Raw genomic sequence first — 21825 nt, 5'->3', positions numbered from 1 at the left:
TCTTAAGTAAAAGAATTTACTAGGGCGGATCTAGGATTCCCAAGGAGAGTGCTAAGCTAGGGCTATAGTGGCAACTGGTTGCTAGTGCAGTGTGAGAAGCATGTTCAGCAAGAGGAACATATATACTGACCCTTCAGTGTTGAATAAACATGTGAGCCACTTTAGCTAGCAGTAAGGACACAGCATAACTAATGCTGCGATAATGGTTTTGAGTTTGGTTTAGGAGTTCTTTATAATAGGAGGTTAAAGAATTTTAATGTTGGATGTTCCATTAAAGTAGTTTACTTCTATTAGAGTATTTTCGATTTTTAACAGTTATACACCTTTGATCTCTTTATTATTATTATTTTGGGAGAAAAGGGCAGACAGCAAAGCTGATTAATCACATAGAAAATTTTTGACCCGCCATTGTATAGTGTATGATTAGGAGCAATGCATCAAGGGGAAAGCTACCACTTCCTTCAGTCTGTTAGTTACTGGTATTCAACCACAAGAAATTAATTTATGGATGCTTAGAAACCATAATTTTTATCCAGTTGTATTTTGCATCTCTACTGTCTCAGATCCTAGCTAGTTAGTTTACTATCCAGCCCACCAATCTAAGATGAGTTTGGCAAGACACACTGGCCATGGCAATTTCTTTGGATGACCTCCCATTAGTATTGTGCAGTTGTTTTACACTATGTACTCCACATAATATCTCCTAGATGCAATAAGCAATCATGATCAGGACTAGTTATCTACTCTCCAATGACCAATTGAGAACACATTGGTGTGATGACTATGATCATAGAATAATCCACTTAGAATTGCGTTAGATTTAAACATAAAAATATTTTTTTTTACATTTAAATCTATTGCAATTCTAAGTGGATCATTAATTTTCAATGATTTTTACCAAACATGGTATATACATTTATTGGCAATTATTGGTGTTTTATTGATAGCCACAGAATTCAGCTACAAGCAGAAAAAAAAAACTTGGAGCAAGGAAATAGTAGGAATATAAATTGTGCATAAATTAATTTTGGGTGGGGCTCCATAGTGCTGAGTCATTCAGCTGAATACTGCATTCCTATACTACCACTGGTTGTTATTTGTGTCACAATGATGAATCATAACCTGCTAGTACTTTTTCTACAAAGTCACAGGTACAATGAAAGATCCTATGAATTAAAAATTAAGTCAATTAAGTTTTTTGCAATAATTATACTTTATCACGTCACTATACGGCATCTATTTCAGTCACTTATTGGTCACATGATTTAGTTAAGTTTTTGCTTTACAGGATCTTTCATTGTACTTGTGGCTAATAACTAAAGCTAATAAAAGATACCATACAATTTATTGTGAACAAATTGTGGTCAAATGTAGTTGAAAAGTCTGGTTTTGACTATCTGGTTTTTGCAAATCTTTGGCTATAATTTGTGTCACAATGATAATTGTAAGCTGCCTTTTATTTGCTTTATTTATTAGCCACAAGTACAATGAAAGGTCCTCTACATCACCTAACTAAATCATGTGACCAATAATATGACGTGCATGGTATAGAATATACTGCAAAAAACGTTTATTGACTTTTTGAATGCATGGGATCTTTGAATGCATGGGATCTTTGAATACATGGGATCTTTCACTGTGACTTTGTAGAAACAGTACAATCAGGGTATGATTCATCATTGTGACACAAATAACAACCAATGATAGTAGAAATACAATTTTTGACTGAGTGACTCAGCAATATGGAGCCCCACCCACAATTTATCTATGCACAATTAATATTTCTACTATATTTCCTTACAACATCTACATATAAACTGAGTTTTTAAAATTCAAGTATAGTAGGGTCTGAGCTATAAACTTAATCAAGATCCTTACATACTAACTGGTAAAAATGGCTGGTTTAGACAAAACACTTTCCATCTAGCCACAAAAAACATTTCACTTAGATACAAAAAATGTATGGGGAAATAGTTGCTATAGGCATCACAATGCTGCAGCAGCAAATGTGAGTACATGTATACAAATTTGTTTAATCCTTAACAACACAATTTATAAGGACTGAGCTGCGATATATATCGATATATATAACAAAACCACAATAGGTAATAAACAACACATCACTCTATAGTACATATGGATCTTCACAATTGGAATATACACAAGTCCTTGAAATTTGGTTTAGTACTAGCTACTATAGCTAAACCTGCCAAAATATATTTTTAAAATCTTTTCATTCAAATGTCTGACACTTTATTTATAACCAATCAAAGTTTTCCCCATAGCTACAATTTCTTTGGGAAAGCCATAACCCTCTCCTGTAACAGATCCAAACTGCACATATTTGCTCTACTGTCATCAGTAACTAGCTACCTGGTTGGATGAACTGTATTATAGTACGTACTGAACCCTGAGAAAGCAGCTAACAATGAATGGTGGATTTTTCTCAAGTGATAATAATAATAGTGTTTCAGTACATTTTGTTGTATATAGTCATATTATAATATTAACTATGTGCAAAGAGTTAATTGGAGGGCATCAACTCCGTCTATTGTATTAACTCCAATTAAAGTTCTTGATATTTAACAGCTACTTGTATGACACCATGTCCAACTTTAGCAACTAAATGTTTCACACTCATCTGGCTTAAGATATAGTTAGTTGACCCAAACTTGGCAGTGGATACAAATAATATGAACAAGTTTGAAGTGTATACTGTAATCTGTTAGTTGTGCTGAGCTAATATCATGAAATTAAAACTACTAGTTATAATAACAATGATCAAGAGGTGTTCTATTCTAATTGACTATTATAACATTTAGTTTAAATTTCAACTTTAATTGAATATCAATATTAGTTTAGTTAGCAACTATTTTTATGTAAGACTTTATTTACATGCTGAAATACTACAACAGATACAAAAGTGAGTCCATGTGGGTCAATATCAATCAAACAACCTGTTATTGTTCAAGCATGTTCAAGGTGTGAACGATGAAGGAACACTCTATAGCATGTACATGTGATTTATGAGGAATTGTCCAAAGATTGATACTGTTGGCCAAAACATAGTACAATTAACATGAACCATGTACACAGTGAAAGTTAATATATAGCAATGCAAAGTACTAGGTGAAATGTAGCCATGCATGGGCTTGTCTACACTATCGTGCTGACAGATGATCCTCCTGGTGGATGAAAACCATTGACTTACTCTAGTGTGTAGCTAGTGCGTAGGCAGCTTGCAGTGACGTAACAGATTATGTTAATACTAGCTATACCTCTGACATCAATTCCAGCAGCTATATCATTATTGGGTTAGCTATACCTGAGGCCTGAGTAGTACTGCCAAGTGGTAAGGTAGTGCTATATTTGGTATAATATTATATATAGGCACACAGTGCCAAAGATAGCTACATATATAGGAGCATCAACCAAATATTCACCAACTCTATTATCACTAATGAAGTAGCTGATCAGTATCACACTTGACTTACTTGAACTATGACTGCTCTATTAGAGTATATGCTCACAAACACCTCTGATACATTGGGAGTTCTTTGGTAGGGCCCAGCCCTAGCCTAGTAAACGTTGAGAAGACAGAGGGAGCCAGGCTCCAGTTACAGTTGTAGCTGGCAAAGAAGTAAAGTCACGTCGTAATTCGTAAACTTTTGAATAGACGGAAATATCCTATAGTATACAGTTTTCGCTAATAATCTATCGTAATTGAAGGAGATTACCCTTTCGTGATTCAGAGACAAAATGCGTCAAGGCGATAGCTACCACTTTTCCTCGGGCCATTTCCTTTCCATTCTGTGCCTCTTCGTAACAGGTTAGTTTTGTGTTAAGCAAATGTTTAAATGAGTTGTTTCTTAGCCGTGGAGTGCAGCAGCTATGCCTCAAGCGCTGCACTAGCCAACACTATTGTCTTCGACCCCATCATGGACGAGACTACTATCCTTTTCGCGGTAATTGTTACCCCTACTCCAGACGATAACCTCGCTAGACAGATGCAGAACAACGCGGTGATGATGACCTTTAGTGGAGCTAACATCAACCAAGTGAGCCAACCATCAACGAGTGGTACAGTGTGATTGTTGTACTGTGTATAGTTTGAGAACATCAGAGATGACTTCTTAAGAGTTATAGCAAACATGTTAACATCACAGTGTGTTACTACTGTTGTTGACTGTGGAACACAGTAAGTTGTGTAGCTGTGTGTGTGTAGTGCAAGTGTCAAAGTTACAAACAGTAAACAGTGTATTATATGGGATATATCCCCCACAGGAACCAGGTCATCTACACTCGTGATCATGTCACTATTTTACCAGGCTACCCTAGACAAGAAGGCAGTGATGTTGTTGTAGCATTCTCAGTGGTGTTACCTGATGGAGCTGATGATGATCAAGTGTTAGTATTAGAACAACATGTACTACTGAGTCTTGCTACTGGAGCACTTGATGCTATGAGAAAAGAAACTGGTCTCAGCGTGACAGGGGTGGAGGCCTACAGTCTACCATCTGCTAGTTCTGGTGGTGATGATGATGGTGCTAATTTATCACTAATACTACCACTGACTTTAATCCCAGCAGCTATCATTATTGGATTAGGGGCAATAATAGGGTAAGAGGTCACCACATAGAATTACATAATAACACCTTGTTCATCAGGTCACTGTACACATGGAAGATCATGAAGAAACACAGGAGTTTGAATTTTAATGATGCCGCTACGCCAGAAGTGGAGATGATAGCTTATCAAAATACTGACAACAAGTAACAAAACTATAATTAATTATTGTAATAATGTTTATTAAGTTAATGAAAGTTGCAGTCTTGAACTAAATGGTCTTTTATTGCAAGTATTAACTTGTGTTGGTTTATTCTTCATACCACAACAATGTATTATTCCAGTGTCTATTGGGTGAGCCTCAGTGGTCAGTATATATCCTGTGGAGCCAACAGTACAGCCTGATCGTAACATTCGGGCATCGTAATGTAAATGTTCTACATGTTTGTGAGTTATGGCGTCCTGTTGGTTTAGAAAGTTGTCTGGATCAAATAATAAATAAAGATATTTTGTAGTCTCTGCCAAGAAGTATGACTCCATTCGATCTGCCAACACATGGGTCAAGCTATTCTTGACCTATACAATATGGTAACCATGGCAACATGTACACAAGTCTTACCGTGGCATATCCACAGTTCACTCTACTAATGTTCTGGATTGAATGAATCATTGCCTTGCCTACCTCCAGATAAAATGGGTTTTTGGTAGCTCTAAACAAGTACCACGTGCTCTCGGCTAGTTCTACATTAGACAATGATAACTATGACCATATATAGCATATAGTAACCTGGTCTAAGATGATATGCTTCATGTTTAGCCACTGGCTTGCCATCAGCTATGTTGAACATTTCAGGTAGAACACCCAGTGACCTCCAAATGGAGTAAGGTTTGATAAATGACTTCTCAGCTTGAGGTAGTTCTCCTACCATGCTCTGGAAAAAAATGACAAATTTAATTGCTTGAGAATAAAATTGTAGAAAGTAAAACAGAAACATTCAAAACTGATTCTAATATAATTGAGCAAAATACAAAAGGTATGGAATTACACTACAATATAGAAATCTTGAGATCTAAAAATTTCAAGTGATTTCGTTGCTTCCTGTTAAACCATTATAGTAAGTACATAAAATTTACAGGCAGATTGTTGCCTTCATAAAATTTTGTTTATCTGTCTATACACTGACACAGAGAATGTTTGGCAGGTGGGGAATTTGTAGGATTACTTACTACAAACATCAAACTAATTATAATTTTATAAAGGTGTCAAGAGAATTTAGTTGCAGCTGGTAACACCCCCCCCCCCATGATCACACATTCCAGCTACAACACATTACCAGTAGTCCTGGCCAGTAAGCATCCAGAGCATAGTAATATGGTGAAGAGATCTGTCCAGTGTTCATATTGACTGATACAAACCAGTCGTGTAGTTTAGAATATCTGCTAGCTTGTTGATAGAGATCTATGCAGACAACATGTTTTAATGATTATAACACACACACACTAACTAATTGAGCCTAGTACTATAAGTTATAATTAAAGCACCACCCACTAGTGTCTACAAAACCTACAGCTGTGTTGAGAAGCCAATACAGCATGAGGAGAAGCCGTGTGCTTGAGACACCCTCAGAGCTGTAGCAATGGTGGTGCTTTAAGTGCTACAAATATAAGGAAAAATATGAACTTTTAGTTTGATTAGGAATCATAGAAACAACAAGTAGGTCTTCTACACCTGCAAATATACTAGTGGACATTTAATCCCTAATTCAGCCTATAACCATGACTGATTAGGGGTTAAATGTCCACTAGTATATCGTAGGTGACCTCCCTTGCTATACTTTTCATTTCGAAATTAAATTTTTTTCCTTACATTTGTATGTTTACTTTTTGATGACAAAGCATACGCATTGAATGGAGCCAGACGTACTGAACGTGTGCCCCAAATATCAAATGCTGAAATAGTAAAGTGGCTTTTTTCAGCCCATTATGCAGCATTGCAAACAAAGAAACACGTACCAGATAAGGACCTCCGCAGTCAATCAGTCACAATAGAAAATTTGGATAATTCCCATCAAATGTAAGGAAGCCATCACATGTTGCTACTGAAATCAACACCTTGCACTGTCAGCAAAGATGAATGGAACACAAAGGAGGACACTGGTAAGTCCATGAAGAGTGCATTGTACATACTGTGATATGCTAAAAGACTCCAGTTGGGCTGTAGTGATGTCGAACAGTGAAACAATCAAACCCGTAGCATCAAGCTATTCTTGTCTGAAGGTATCAGTCAGGCATTCAGTCAGTAAACATTTCATAGCAACTTTTTGGAAGTGTTTCACGTTGTACTGAAGGCACTTTTGGACTTGGAAGGTATTGTGAGGTAGCTGGTTGTAGGGTGATATTTTTAGCCAGAAAAGCCAAATCTTCACGATCTGTAATATACAGTACTGTATGATTTGGTTGTCTTGTTTGGAGTGTCCATCCAAGTTGAGTGCCAAACCACTTCCAATTTTCAGTGATCAGACTATCAGTAAGTGCTTATATAATAGTTGTAGAACAAACTGATAGGATTACTCTGACTATAAGGGCGTCACTATTCAGTGGACTGGAACACTGGACTGGACTACTGGACTGGAACACTGGACTGGACTACTGGACTGGAACACTGGACTGGACTACTGGACTGGAACACTGGACTGGACTACTGGACTGGAACACTGGACTGGACTACTGGACTGGAACACTGGACTGGACTACTGGACTGGAACACTGGACTGACATTTTTTTGGTTTTTGCACATTCTATAGTTGGATGTATATAGTAAGCACCCTTAGGGCACCTGCAGCCCTCTTCTGAACACTGAAGACGAACAGAATATCTCAAAGGATATTGTCTACTGGCAAGTTGATCGCTGGTTAAACATTGCTGTCACATTTTCTACACTGCCTGCAGTGTTACTACACACCAGGGTAAGGAATAAGTGTTGTATAGTGGCCAAATGAACGGTAATAATTTATAGTTTCACATATTCCAATGCTCGTCTTCAGCGTTTATAAGTGGGCTGCAGGTGCCCTAAGGGTGCTTACTAGCAAGACTCCGTAAATCCAACCATAGAATGTGCAAAAAACCAAAAACATGTCAGTCCAGTAGTCCAGTCCAGTGTTCCAGTCCAGTAGTCCAGTCCAGTGTTCCAGTCCAGTAGTCCAGTCTACTGAATAGTAACACCCCTAACTATAATTAGTTTTAGTGATTTACAATGTAATCATTTTGTCATGACTTTCCTTACATAACTGTACTGTATTTGCCCATAACTGATAATACAGTGCTCATAAACACTTCCCTCAATATCAAGTGTGTTTCTTTGTACATTGTAAGAATATATATTTAAAGTTATATACAATATTTAGTTTACTCAAATAGATGGTGTAAGTTTTATATTGCCAACTGTGCAGCTTATTGTCTAAGTTATTGACTCTCAACAACATCACATGTATTCAGCAAACGTTGACAGTAGGAATTTCAGGGATCATAGACATGAAATAGTAGTCAAACAAGGGAGGTTGCCTACACCTGAAGATACTCTCCCATATCTTCAGGATCAAACATTTACTTAAAACTAGCATATTTATTTTTAAGTACAAGTGTCAACATTTCCTAAAAATCTAGATGATGGTAGTGATACCATGGTAACATAAATAAATTACAACACAGCTAATGTATACCGATGACTCAATATATGCCGTTTATAACAGGGGTGGAGGAAGTAGTTGATATAAGGGGGGGCTGGGCTGACCCAGACTTATGGAAATGATCTACATTGTCTCTGGTTTGGTAAGGTGAGACCAAAATAAATTTAAAAAAAAACAAAAAACAAAGGTCACAACCAATTGACAATAGCTACCCACCTCACCAGCTACGAATTTATCCTGATAAACTACATAAAATCCTTACATAGCTCACTACATATTGCTCTAATACTGTGACTGCTTTATTAGAGTGGCTGCTCTATTAGAGTATCTCGATCTTGATCACGGTTTTCAGCCCCACTCCAAGAAGGATAATTTCGCGTGATATCTTTCTGAGGGGGGGGGGCTAAGTCTCCCCTCAGCAGATTGAGGGGGGGCTTCAGCCCCCTAGCCCCCCCTCTCTGCCGCCTATGGTTTATAATATCTTAATAAACTGGGTTGTATATGTCATAACCCCTCATATACTCACCATGGAACATTTCTAATAGTTCTGGTCGTCGTAGCAATATTCCACCCTTGACAAGATACTCAAGATAAGAGTCCACAAAATTACCAACTGTAAAATCTGTTGCCTTCCACTCTCCGGTCAGCACATTAATATGGTTTCCAACCTGTAACCATGGTAATGATGACCACACCCACCACAATGGACACTTCATCTTAATAAACTCTCTAAATAAGGACACAAACACCTCCACATAACAAAGACCTAACATATCAGGCTCCATACAATACTACCTCTTAGAGAGGATAACTATCTCTTTATCCTAGAGTGTCCATTATAGACAGGTGTCCACTATATGACTCTCTTACCAATCCAATAGTTGAGCGACGATTCCACAGAGCATGTATTGCCCTTAGGGCTACATCTTCAAACACTGTATCTCCTGTAATAACACCATATAAGGCCATGGTAGTTATTTATTAGTTTCTCATCCCCACCCACCACAATAATGATGTTTGATCTCAAGATAACTAATCATGAACCAGCGTAACACTACACAACCCTGATGGGTATGTGGCAACACAATGATGAAGTTTGGGGAATATTTACACGTATACTAAACAGTTTTGATGGAAGGAAAAGTAATGAATCCTTACTTACCAGCTGCATTAAAAGTTGACAATAAATCAAGAAATTCTTGAAGGAGCTAACCATGGTGTGACCAATTAAAAGCAACAACACAGAAGTAACTGGTTGAAATTAGTCATTAGGTGGTGAGGAAGTTGTACTCGGTGTTGTGGACCTCAATAGTCACAACACAATAGCTAATGATAGAGTTCAGTATGGTTGTTAAATGTTTGGATTGCTCTGTTGTTCAGGACATGAACTTTATTTAGTAAAACTACTGAAGACAAGTAATAGAGTATATTGATACATGTATGACAGCTTGTATATTTAGTGTGAAGGCCAATGGTAGGTATTTTGCATCAGGGAAGGGGATGGGGGAACCAGAGGAAGCAGCTGTCTCCCCCCTCCCCCACCCTCACTTATTCCAATGCCCAGTTGCCAAAATAAAGCAACTGTTGTAGTTATTAGTCAACTCACTTTGCCTTGATCTACTATAATTCGTGCTAAAGGTTATGCAAGAATGGAATACTGCATGAACCAGTGCTGGGAGTGCACGAGATCAAGATACTCTAATAGAGCAGTCACCTAACTACTTTAATAGAACATTCAGCGAAATTATACAAATTGGTTCAGCTATATGCAATTACTTCAATATATCTCAGTAATACACATATCTATATTTATGAGTCTATCTGAAATGTCCTCACCATTTTTACTGATGTATCTAATTGTAAAGTATCTTAATGATACTCATTGCCATAATATTATAGGAGTATCCTATTCCAGTACACATGTACCACTAAACTGTCAGATTCAATCTCAAAGCATTTAAATTTGTGGAGGCACACCCCCAGACCCCCTTAGTATTGACATGCTTTGCATGCTAGCGTGCTTCACACACTATGGTGGTACAGTTACTATGGTACAGTTACTATGGTGGTACAGTTACTATGGTACACTATGGTGGTACAGTTACTATGGTACACTATGGTGGTACAGTTACTATGGTACAGTTACTATGGTACACTATGGTGGTACAGTTAATGACTTTACAACACTTTGTAACTTACAGCCACCCCACATGACTTGCCCCCCCCCCCCCAACTTTTGAATGCTGTTCTCTGCCCCTGTTTTGCATAGCAAAAACTATTTACACATTTTACACAGTAAGGTTGACAGCTACTCTTCCCCTGGTGGTGTTTACAAGTGTCCCTAGTGCCAGCAGATCATTAGCTAGACCAATTATCATTGACCCTCCTGTAGCAGTAAATCATTAGTAGTATGTGAAAACATACACCATAGTAATTCTTGGCACAAATCAGTTTAAAAATTATTGACAGAATCTGTACACATGCCATAGCACCTAACCAAGCCACTGAGACACTTGTGATGATGTGGCTAACTGTCGCTGACTGAACTAGTTACCTTTCAATACTTTTCTTGATTGACAGAGTAAAATCAAACCAATTACAGTATCACAAAATCGCTGCCAAGGTCCCCCTTTGCTAAATTGGAAAATTCATGACCCCATATATGGCTTAAATAACAAGACAATGATGTCACACTTTATTACATCATCACATTTTTGCTTATCCTCAAAGGAGGATTTTGCTCTACTTGCCCAGCCCAATGAGCCCATACTATAGAGAAACTAATACAGTAATATTACCTAAAATGATATTATAGCTCCCATACCTGTTAGTCTTGACAACACTCCGAACTCCACAATGTAAGAAGCACAACAAGAGGTGCAAGTTAGAGGGGTTTCTCCTGGGGATACTCCATATCTCAAGTTAACAGATCCATATGGTAGTCCAGTGGGTGTGTCAAATGCTGAGTGTGCAGTGAGTTACACATACTCACATCGTCATAGTTACCTGGTAATAGTCTTCTAGCAAGAGACTCAGCCATGCTCAACAATGGTCCCTCACACGGCCATCCTGGAGGTACAGGGATTCCCCCTCTGGCTGATAACAGGTGAGCTGACAACAGCCCACCGACCACTCGAATGTTAGCCTCAAACACTGAAGTGTTAGTGTCTATGTTGAATGAGAGGTGTTGCTGAAGGGCCAACTGGTAAGCTCGCCGGAACTCTGACTGGTTGCCCATGACAACCAAGGTGTCCAGAGCATCCAGGAGAGTTAATGAGAAACTGCCCCACGTGTCCACACCCACGCAACTAATTGGTGCCAGTTCGTCGTGTGGAAACGCGTGAAGTAAATAATTGTCATATGCATGTTGGAACATTTCTTTTACCTGGCGCCTAACACAACAATCACACACTGATCAGGACACAGGTCATGATACTAACAACCTGTATGAGTCCATATCTGACTGAGTATCACAGTGGCACCACGTGATCACGATCAGCAGTAATAATGCTGGCAACTTCATCCTTCTTTGCTAGATTATACGCGCAGAGCGCCAATGAGATGGCCAAAGCGGAGGCGCCCAAATGGACGGAGTCGTTCAGGGAAGGAGTAGCAAAGATAATGGGCCAATGGAAAGGGTTACAGATGGCGGTGGACCACCAGTTCGGCGGGCTAGACAGTAAAGAGAAGGGCACATGGTTAATGGAAGTGGCGGGAAGCTTCATGTTAGAGAATGGTACGGTGTATAGATCAGACCATAGATATGATCAGACATTAGGCTACTCCAAGTAATGACTATAGAATCTTACATGTACACCAGTATTGACACTTTATGCACCTATCAATGTCACGCCCCACCTACCCCAGGTCGGGCAGCAGGTGGGGATTTGTCACCCGAACTCGTCCCCAGGGTAGGGGAGTTTGCGACACAAATAACCAATACTCACCACATTGTTAGTGATTCCCGAAGTAAATAATACAAATTAGTAGGGGATTTGTCGTTTAGCTTTTGCAAATCCCCACCTTTGCCCGACCTGGGGTAGGTGGGGCTTGACATTGATAGGTGCATTATTATTAGCAACCGACATTCTTACAACCACATGATTATGCTTCTGCAAAAAACACTACGAAAATTGTTGATGGCTAGTTATACTGCTTTAAAAGAACTGAGCACAGCAATGTATAGCTGAGCACTATATAGGAAGGTCTGCTGATGTACATAGCTCTATATATGTCTCATTAGTTACGTCAGGAAAGTGTCTAAGTGTTCAAATGATCCAGAGTGACATTAAACTATTTACACATCACAAACTTCATTCAAATGTGAAGTCTTAGCCCACATTTCCAGTAAACCTAGAGAAAAGTAACTGTCAAAACTTTTGAATCATTGAGTGTTCCAGGCTATAGTGTTTTCCAGTTATCATGGTGGAAAAGTTGAAGTTTGAACTCACCGAATGTTACCGGCTTTCCAATCAGTGTACCAGTATTCAGTGATAAGGAAGTTGAAGTCTTAGAGAAGTTACTAGACTAATCATGAGGGGACCACATGTGAATTGGTATGAAAGTTAAAGCTATGCCCTATCTGATGTTATGGCTACATATTGAAGTTACTTTGGTTACTGGTAATGAAGGCATTAATAATAGCTATACAATCAAGGACTAAACTATAGTCAGAAACGTAACGTTTCAGTAGTGCGGCATAATATACCTAATATTAGAGTTAATTAAGGGTAGGGTGACTGTTCTATCAGAGTATCTCAATTTTTTGCAGTGTTAAAAGTCGGTGTCCTGGTTTTTACTGGGTCACACATGCACTTAAGCACCTGTAATATCAATAATAGTCCTCATAAACTGGGGTTCCAGGTTTTCCGTGCAGGCAGGTGACCAGAAACTAAGGTTTGACTTGGTGTGGCCTTATGCACCTATCTATGTTAAGCCCCTCCCCTCCCCCCAGTACAGGCTAGTGGGATTTAGGTGGATTTGACAATTGCAGGAGTAAAAATTCACATTTCCGTAGGGCAAGAAATTTTCATTGATTGTCAAAATGTTTTCGTGGAACAAATTTTCGTGGTTGAGGCATTGATCTCCATACAACTTGTATGTAGGCTGTAAATTTTGTGGATAAGACAACTGCGAAATCCACGAAAATTTGCATCCCAGAACAATCTCTTGCCACTATGGTATTGGGGCATAGCCAGTTGTCTTATCCCCTACCGATCCCCTCACCGCAAGCATGTGTGGGCAAGATACATTTGTATACCACACCACAACATGTGCTGTACATGTGAACACCAAAATACTCTAATAGAGCAGTCACATGGTAACTGATTCTGCTACTATTAGCTACAGTGGAACCTCTCTATTTGGACATTTTGGGACCCAGAATTTTTGGCCACTTTTTGCTGTAATATAGAGGTTTTCCTCTTTTAGAGGTAAAAAATGTTATTACTGTTAGTTGTTTGTCCATAGCTACTCCACCTGCTGGCAAAAATAAATCGGTTAGCTGTCAAAAGCTTCACATGTAATAGCTTTCATGCTAAGATCTTACAAAAATATTTTTAATATTTGTTATCAGATATGTAAGAAAGAACCCTAGTTAAATGTGTTATAGTAAGTGATGTGTGTTCTCTTATCAGATGATGTTGACAAAGATGAGTTAGAGGAATACTTGTCAATACTAATGGATCAAGAGTTTGATACCATCTTAGAGGATGGCAGTACCTTACAGGTTAGCTGTGTCATGTGATCAGTGGATACCTCTATATAATGACCACTATGGGACCAGTGGTTGTACTAATGTATGGAGCCAGACCTGGTCCTAATTAGATTTCAGTGTATTTCGTAATTAATAGTTCAGTTGACACATAATTCATGAACTCTGATTTGTGGGTAGCACATTGTCACTGCTGCATACCAGGGAGCTTGTAGCGGTAATAGTGGCAGTTGTGTATTCTGCACAAACCATGTTTTTTGAGAATAAAGATTGCCCATCATCACAATGTGAATATCAACAAAATAGAATCAATTCCAGGGGCATAGCCTGGATCTTGGAATGTTTTTGGGGGAAGGCCTGGGTGCTTCCCCTGGACTACATTTGAACGAAAATTATGCATACACATAATGTGCCCTTAGGTAGTAACATATAAAGGTGCTGTTTGTCTGTCTAACTAGTACACGTTACTGTTTATAGCACTATAAGTGTATTAAAATATGAACTATCTTTACTTCCAGACAACATACTGACGGCCAACTTCACAAATTGTACCATATGAAAGCCCTCTTTCCCTTCAACCCAAACATCTAAAAACCTTACAAGGAAACCATAACTCATGTGTTTTGAAGTGAAGAAAGGTGTGTTATTATTTTTTTGTCATAGCAGCGAAAGATTGTCACCATCATCTTGTTATAACCCCTGGTTACATCATACTGTATATTTTTAGAATCCTTATCACATGACGAACAGTTTGATTCTTAGTAAAACACACCATGATGCTCAGAGCGAAAGTTATCGAATTTTAAACAGGTACAATTGTTTTTAGTATGTTTTTGTGTGTTGATAAATGTTGATAGTTCCCCATACTTGTTCTTATCGCTTCGTGTTAAACTTTATTAGAAACACCTGGGGGCCTACTCAGCAAATTGGTGGTAATTTCAGCTTCGTAGCCCCTAGGACAAAGGAGTTATGGGTCCATTTATAAAGGGCACCCGTAACACGCATTTTTGACAATATATTAGCCATTCGATAGTAAAGGGTTAATTGGTCAAACTGTAATCAGCTCCTTCAAAAAACCAAATTGATATCTTGACATTTAATACAACTGATGAGCAAGGATTCATCACTTTTCCTTCCAACAAAACTGAACAAGTTTCAACTTTTACCCGAACTTTATCATTTCATTTCCACGGACATGCAGATGGCATTGACAGTTTGTGAAATTAATGTAGATTATTTACAAGCCATTTCACTCTGAGCATAAACTTACTGACCATAGAGTACTTGTCAAGGGAAACTCTGTACCAAATGTGAACACTAATGTGTAAACCACTGTACAATTTGTGAAGTTGTCCTCAGTATGTTGTCTGGAAGTAAAGATAGTTAATATTTTATTTAATAGGTTCATTTCCTGAGGTTTTTATGTGGTTTTACGGAATAACTTGGGTAACAAAGGTTATTAAAAGTTGAAATAATTAATTCCATTTGTCAATGTTCTCTTTCATCAAAACTTGTGTTGACACTATACAAATTACTCTAATATAGCAGTCATTTATGTTATTAGGCAATCCACCAAGTTCAGTATACTTAGAAACTGTTGTTAACCTGTCATATTATTGTGTAGCTACATAGTATATATATAATAGTGACAAATCTGTTGATACCATGCAGTCTGGTTGTTAGCCGCATACACTTAACCATACAGTCTGGTTGCTAGCCGCATACACTTAATAAACTTCCCAAACAACTTATATTATTTGTTAATTGCATGCACCTGATAATGTCATTATAAGTGTTCATAGATTAACTCTTTGGCCCTGAATGCCACTATAGTGGCTTGCTTCTTAGAAACGAAACTGATTTTACATAAAATACACATTTTGACTTACAACACTTGGGGTCCTGTTACTCTGCGTAGGGCCACTGATTCCTTCATGGTTTGCATTAAACTACTCACGAAGGATAGATCTACAACATCATATTACTACAAGTACATGAAAAAATTTGAAAATTCCAACTAGAGTAGGGACCATAGCACATCGATAAAAAGTACTGAAACAAGCTGGAGTAGTCCATGATATTAAATCACAGTAAAACAATAAGAAGTGTTATATCCTTACTGTGCTCAAGATACCATAATGGAAATGCACAGTAGGGATATAACACTTCTTATTGTTTTACTGTGATTTAATATTATGGACTACTCCAGCTTGTTTCAGTACTTTTTATTGATGTACTATGGTCCCTACTCTAGTTGAAAATTCCAAATTTTTTCGTGTACTTGTTTGTTAACTTTTTTGTAAATAATTTTATTATGACTGGTGAACCCATGCATACCGCATCTGAAATGGTACCGCGCACCCCAGCTATATCAATTATCGCGTGAAAAGTGAAGTATCCATTACACGTCGTTGTCAGCTATGTTCAACCCGTTGCACAGAATTTGAACTGTTTGTAAAGCACCTCTACAATCTACGCATACCAAAAGAAATGATGCTGCATGCCCAATTATATTATTGTCTGAAAAGTAAAGTGTCCATTACGCTTCGTTGTCGGCTATGTTCAACCCGTTACACAACAATACGAATTAAGAACTGCTTGAAAAGCACCTCTGCAATCAAAATAGTCACTATAAAAATACGACGATTTCCGTTACGAAGGGAAGCCATCACGTGCTCGCGCCAAATCGACACCTTTCGCTGTCAGCAAAGATGAATGGGACACAAAGGAGGACACTGGTAAGTCCATGAAGAATGCATTGTATGTACTGCGGTATGCCAAAAGGCACCTCTCAGGCCGAAGTGATGTCGAACAGTGGAAAAATCAAGCCCGTAGCCTTAGCCGTTATCGAGTTACGCTTGTCTGAAGGCATCAGTCAGTTACTTACTCAGTCAGTAGAAAATTCTGTTGAATAAAAAAATTTAAAATTCCGTAGCAACTTGTTGAAAGTGTTTCGTGTCAATCTGACAGCTTGTTTGGGCTTAGTTTTACCTCACCAATACTGCCTCATTGTTGTCAGGGAAAATTGAGGCTGATTTTTGGGTGATGTTATTTCGTGGGCCACGTCTACTCCTTTGTGGTCCGTACTATACAGTTACTATCGTACTGTACAATTAATAACTTTCTTTATTCCATCTCTCCTTTGTGATAGGTAGTATTGTCGTAATTATCATCAAGAATTCTTTCAAACATAGATTTGCCTTATCACACTTGATCATGCTGCAATGCTTGGATAAAGCTTAGGATAACATCCATTAACTGTAGAGTAGTGTGATCCAAATTCATTGGATATTTCATTTATGAGTTATAATTATGCATTTGAACACATGAGAGCCACTATGATGGTGTTCACATTTAATGGAACACTTTATTATTAACATCGGGGCCAAAGGGTTAATTCTCTTGGGCTGGTGTGACACCAATATTTGGAGTCCAGTTCTTGTGCAGGAGCATACTACAGAAGACTGCTTCACTTGATGTTTGTATTCATGATATTAGGGTACTACAGCTATTGTAGTTAACTGTGTGAGCTTAGCACAGTTGACAAACATCTAGCTTTTCTTCTCTTCTAAGCTGTGCCTTGTGCTTGTCCATATGTTCCAATTATGTTTAAATAGCCACTTTTTGAGTAACCAACTAAACTCCAGCATATTGTGCTCACAATTATGCTCAATAGCTGACTAGTATTACATTACTGAATAGGTGACTGCTCTATTAGAGTATTTTGATTAGTGAGTGAACAATCAGCTAAGAAATTGTAAAAATAATAATTACGGTGCCCCCTTGATTGTTGGAACCAAGATGTGTTCAGACAACACTAAAAATGTTTGGATAATTAAAGCCCGTACATTTTTATAGAGCCCTGTTCATATACTGTTTCAGATAACCAAGTGTTCGGTAATACCATACGGAGGGAAACTTTGGAGGAGGAAAAATTTGGCAAATCAAGCAAAATATCACTGTTGGCACAATTGTTAGCAAAGCACACGTCCTATTTAATTAATTAGATTACTAATTGCTGTGTGCAAGTACTCGGAGTGCCACGCCTCTTCGGTGCCTGGAGTCAGCCATCAACTAAAGGTAATACAGTACGCAAGGAAATTTTGACAAATCGGTTTAATTCGTCAAATTTAAATTCGTCAATTGTTTATAAGCACCTTTAAAAGTACGGGTTTTTGTCTACAATTTCTTGATTTTCGTCAACATTCTATTTGTAAAATCTGCTGAAGTGTGAATTTGTCAAATTTTTCTTACGTCAAAATTTCTTGTGTGCAGTACTATATAGACAGTAGATCTATACCCTCTGGAATATTGTTCTTAATATGGTAGGACTCGCTACTTGTCATGCATTTTGAGGTGAGGTTGAGGATACCACATGTACAGTAGCTAGTTACCTACTGAGGTAGTCGAGGAAGGCTTGGCTCTAGCGTGATGCCTAGCCCTTGGTCAAGTAGAAAATTGATTAGTTTGAGGCTTGGTTTGCTATTTTCTTCACCAGAAAAATATTTGGATGGGGAAAATTTGGCAAATTCATGGTCATTTGCCAAATTTTAATGGCGCCAAAGTTTCCCTCCATACGGTAGAGGTTTGTATAATCAGGATCGAGGGAGCACTATATAATGTTTTTGATATGAAATACAATAACAACATGTAGTGTGCTTGTGTTTTGCTGTGTATCAGTTAGGGTTGGGCAATATGATATATGTGACCGTCTCAGCGAAAACCCATCTAGTTCACACAAGCATGTGTATTGAGAAAATTGAAATTTAAAAATAATTCGCATGCTACAAGAAAAAATATGCAAGTTTATATCGGGCCAGTACTCGAAGAAAGAAGACTCAAATTGATTAAAACTATACACCATATTATTCGCCTACTCATGGGGAGTTCGATAATCTTTGTTTCAGTTCTGTAGCCCCAATGGTTTGCGTGTCACGTGCGTTTGTTTACAAAGCGGTAGATATAAACAAGATTATTGCCATTTCTACAATGCAACCGTCTTCATACACCTATGCACAAGTGACTGCAAGGCTAAAACTATACCTTGGTTGATCTGCCAATCCATGGTGAATATTGTAAGCCAAATTCCAACTTTGTAGACTAAACCAAACGGAAGTTATGGCTGCAAATGCAAGTTTGTTTTTAGTATAGTCACTGTACAAATCAATTTCCTTGTTCTTCCTACTTTCTAGCGTTGTAATTCCGAAACTATTCACCACAGAAGGCTGAAACTTTGGAGAACCATTCCTTGGACAGTGCAGATAATGGTGAGATATAAAAAAAAAATCTGAGGTTGTGCGAACTAGATGGGTTTCGCTGAGATGGTCACATATTGTTGCTATCATGATAAAAACATGAGACGATAACTGTATCGAGGCTATTTTACAGTGTGATATATCATGATACAAAATGAAGTACCATTAATGTAGCTGTCTTATAATTGCAGCAAATTACATTTAATATTATGGTTGTATGTAATTATTTGTACTAATTATTAATATTATATGGTTTTTCTAATTTGCATGATAATATCATCATCTACACACTACAGGTAGCCAATCAGATTTGTTCATTACACAAGTTATGCTCCACACAACAACTTGATGCAGCAAAGGATTTGATTGGTCGGATCACCAGTATAGAAACCAAGAAAGAGTGTAGTCATGACAACAAAGATGATATTACTAAGGATTCAGTAACCATGGAACAGCAAACTGATGGTGGTTACCATAGTAATGATACTAACAAGGCTTCTGAACAACAAACAGTTGGTGATACTAGTAAGGATTCGCCTACAGTAAAAATGGAACAATTAACACTACAGGATAACCCATTGGTGCCGGTAGCTGATAGCAATATGGATGATAGCAATATGGATGATGGATGGGAGGTGGTTAAAAAGAAGAAAAAACGAAAATAATAAAAATATTATTATTAGTGATATAAAAATTGAATAAATTACATTAATAGATCTTTACACTGTCATAGTATTGCTGTGTACATGTGTGGTGGGCATTGATAGGAATTTTCTTATCTCATCGACAATCAGTACAGTAGATGTCAGCATTACCAATAGCAACAGGTCGCTAGGATACAGTGGCTCGGTGAGGAAGATAGCTTGAAGTGGTGGGAAATAGATAACCAATAGTTGACCGACAATGGAACCACCTACTGCTAATAAGAAGGTGGTGTTGGAGGTTAGTCCAATGGAGAAGATTGACTTGTGCATGGACCGACATGACAAGGCATTGAACATGTCGAAGAACACAAAACAAGTAAATGTCATTGTGGTGTCCCGAGGGGTGATGACATTATCCTGCACCTGTGGGTGTGTAAGAGGTGTGGTTAATAATATACATGTATTGTATGATGATCACTGGAGACATGCCAAAGCCATTATCTTTCACTAATACAGCTATGAAAAGATAATTAGTTTTTGTTTTTGAACTAAACCAGATGTACAGTCTGTTACCATGACACTTGTTGCTAGGAATCCTGTTACATAATCCCCACAATATACTAACCTCCCTCCAGAATATCCAGAGAGTCCCGGACACTATAATGGCTGCACTACACATCACTTGTAATAGTAGACTGATGGTCAACATTGGCTCCTTAACTCGTCGAGGAGGTCTCTTCATGATGTCATCATCAACTGGTTCCACCCCCAGGCTGTAGTGTGCACTGATTGGCTGGAATGATTGTAGGTGTGGCTCACCTTTGTGCAGGTGGTCCATCCATGATAATGTTGATCCACAAGATCTGCATAGCGTTTAACGGGTTTGGCAGGTTTAGCATTGTTGACACGGCAACCAAGGTGAGAGCAGCTACACTCCTAAGAGGCCATACATTCACAATAAAGAATAAAGTCACCAGAAACTGTTGAGGGACAATTTTGGGTTTTGGACAGTAAAGTGGAAACATTTCATTATTGTACAGTATGTAGTAGAGAAACAACAACAACTAGGTGTAACTGATGGATGAACCATTTTGTCTCTTGTATACATTTGTTTGAACTTATGAAATGTCTTCTAGCTAACAAAAAAATTGTGTTGTCAGAGTATTCGCTAGGTAACAAGCTAGGTCTTAATAAAGTGACTAAGGGATCACATGACACTTATGGGATCACATGACTCACGTGCTCAGCTGAAAGCGAAGAAAATTTCTGATGTTATAGAATATTGACTTGCCTTCCTCTATGGCTGACCTGTAAGGGAAATAATATTGGACCATACCAGAGACAATTATAATTTTTTTCAAATCCCTGTGAAAACGTCAGGCAACCTAAAGCATTATCTGACATTGATATGCTACTGTTTTACACAATTCGTCATAATGGGGAAATCCTTATGATACATTAATAATACAATCATTGTCAAATTGCATTTGCTATTAATACTGACAATACTTCACTATAAAAACTCTACATCTTCCTTCTATTTTGATCTGACATTTTGTCAGGCAGGTTCCATTATGGTCGGCCATGCATGATATTAGCCTGACAAATGGCCTAAGTCAGGCAGTAATAATTGACTCTGGACCACACATTAGAATCCTACAATTAGCTCACTAACAAATTAGAGCAGGCTGTTAACTGCTGTTTGTACTACAATGGAACAATTCTAAGATGAACACCATTGGGGAATTTATATTATATCCTCTTGTAAAGAGGTCTCCTCAGTTGAGGGTTTTACAAGCTACCAATACTGTTAATTTGGTACCCAGATGGATGTCCTTTATAAAGAGATTGTCCAGCATTCAGGGGTGTCCTTTAAGAGGGGTTCCACCTCTGTACAGAGTAGTTGTATATACAAATATCTAAACAACAGTATACTGGTACATTACTGAGTGTCAATTCCA

At 38.0% G+C, this 21825-nt stretch overlaps 4 protein-coding genes across 6 annotated transcripts in view; 2 read left to right on the top strand and 2 right to left on the bottom strand.

Moving 5' to 3' along the window:
• Positions 1–3679: 3679 nt before the first annotated feature.
• Positions 3680–4842, top strand: LOC136262901 (uncharacterized). The gene is made up of 5 exons (XM_066057318.1): positions 3680–3829; positions 3874–4058; positions 4110–4198; positions 4285–4620; positions 4668–4842. The coding sequence occupies exons 1-5, from the start codon at positions 3760–3762 to the stop codon at positions 4774–4776; spliced, it is 789 nt and encodes a 262-aa protein (XP_065913390.1). The 5' UTR covers positions 3680–3759; the 3' UTR covers positions 4777–4842.
• LOC136262900 (ER degradation-enhancing alpha-mannosidase-like protein 2) lies at positions 4739–18530 on the bottom strand. 2 transcript variants are annotated; one of them, XM_066057317.1, is made up of 10 exons: positions 18521–18530; positions 11696–11801; positions 11259–11644; positions 11077–11214; positions 9123–9196; positions 8779–8920; positions 5901–6025; positions 5354–5498; positions 5186–5307; positions 4739–5142 (listed from the first exon to the last, which is right to left on the bottom strand). In XM_066057317.1, exons 2-10 carry the CDS (start codon positions 11773–11775, stop codon positions 4810–4812), a joined length of 1545 nt encoding a protein of 514 aa, XP_065913389.1. In that variant the 5' UTR covers positions 11776–11801; positions 18521–18530; the 3' UTR covers positions 4739–4809. The 2 variants fall into 2 exon arrangements, with proteins under 2 accessions (XP_065913389.1, XP_065913388.1); XM_066057316.1 differs by lacking the exon at positions 18521–18530 and having other exon boundaries at positions 11696–11824.
• Positions 11777–19950, top strand: LOC136262902 (pre-rRNA-processing protein TSR2 homolog). 2 transcript variants are annotated; one of them, XM_066057321.1, is made up of 4 exons: positions 11777–11988; positions 13889–13980; positions 14693–14775; positions 19517–19655. In XM_066057321.1, the coding sequence occupies exons 1-4, from the start codon at positions 11814–11816 to the stop codon at positions 19518–19520; spliced, it is 354 nt and encodes a 117-aa protein (XP_065913393.1). In that variant the 5' UTR covers positions 11777–11813; the 3' UTR covers positions 19521–19655. The 2 variants fall into 2 exon arrangements, with proteins under 2 accessions (XP_065913393.1, XP_065913391.1); XM_066057319.1 differs by lacking the exon at positions 14693–14775 and having other exon boundaries at positions 11780–11988; positions 19517–19950.
• The window catches only part of LOC136262898 (calcium-transporting ATPase type 2C member 1-like), a 16434-nt gene continuing 14468 nt past the window's right edge, over positions 19860–21825 (bottom strand). Inside the window, exons 17-20 of the mRNA XM_066057315.1 lie at positions 21104–21172; positions 20684–20800; positions 20490–20637; positions 19860–20287 (exon numbers count right to left, since the gene is read on the bottom strand). Coding sequence (XP_065913387.1) covers positions 19940–20287; positions 20490–20637; positions 20684–20800; positions 21104–21172 — 682 coding nt within the window. The 3' untranslated portion in view covers positions 19860–19939. The remainder of the gene's footprint in view (positions 20288–20489; positions 20638–20683; positions 20801–21103; positions 21173–21825) is intronic.

This window comes from Dysidea avara, chromosome 8 (genome assembly GCF_963678975.1).
Source record: "Dysidea avara chromosome 8, odDysAvar1.4, whole genome shotgun sequence".
Lineage (NCBI taxonomy): Eukaryota > Metazoa > Porifera > Demospongiae > Dictyoceratida > Dysideidae > Dysidea > Dysidea avara.
The sequence above is the reverse complement of the archived record's forward strand: the minus strand, read 5'-3'. Positions and strand labels throughout refer to the sequence as shown.

Bases quoted from the DNA above. Each gene is read 5' to 3' on its own strand.
- LOC136262902 (XM_066057319.1), top strand. From the start codon at position 11,814: ATGGCCAAAGCGGAGGCGCCCAAATGGACGGAGTCGTTCAGGGAAGGA. The intron at 11,989-13,888 runs GTACGGTGTATA...TTCTCTTATCAG, and splicing joins AAGCTTCATGTTAGAGAATG to ATGATGTTGACAAAGATGAG. The intron at 13,981-19,516 runs GTTAGCTGTGTC...TACACACTACAG, and splicing joins AGGATGGCAGTACCTTACAG to GTAGCCAATCAGATTTGTTC.
- LOC136262900 (XM_066057317.1), bottom strand. From the start codon at position 11,775: ATGAAGTTGCCAGCATTATTACTGCTGATCGTGATCACGTGGTGCCAC. The intron at 11,645-11,695 runs GTTGTTAGTATC...TTGTTGTGTTAG, and splicing joins TCAGATATGGACTCATACAG to GCGCCAGGTAAAAGAAATGT. The intron at 11,215-11,258 runs GTAACTATGACG...CTGCACACTCAG, and splicing joins TGCTAGAAGACTATTACCAG to CATTTGACACACCCACTGGA.
- LOC136262901 (XM_066057318.1), top strand. From the start codon at position 3,760: ATGCGTCAAGGCGATAGCTACCACTTTTCCTCGGGCCATTTCCTTTCC. The intron at 3,830-3,873 runs GTTAGTTTTGTG...GTTGTTTCTTAG, and splicing joins TCTGTGCCTCTTCGTAACAG to CCGTGGAGTGCAGCAGCTAT. The intron at 4,621-4,667 runs GTAAGAGGTCAC...CTTGTTCATCAG, and splicing joins GGATTAGGGGCAATAATAGG to GTCACTGTACACATGGAAGA.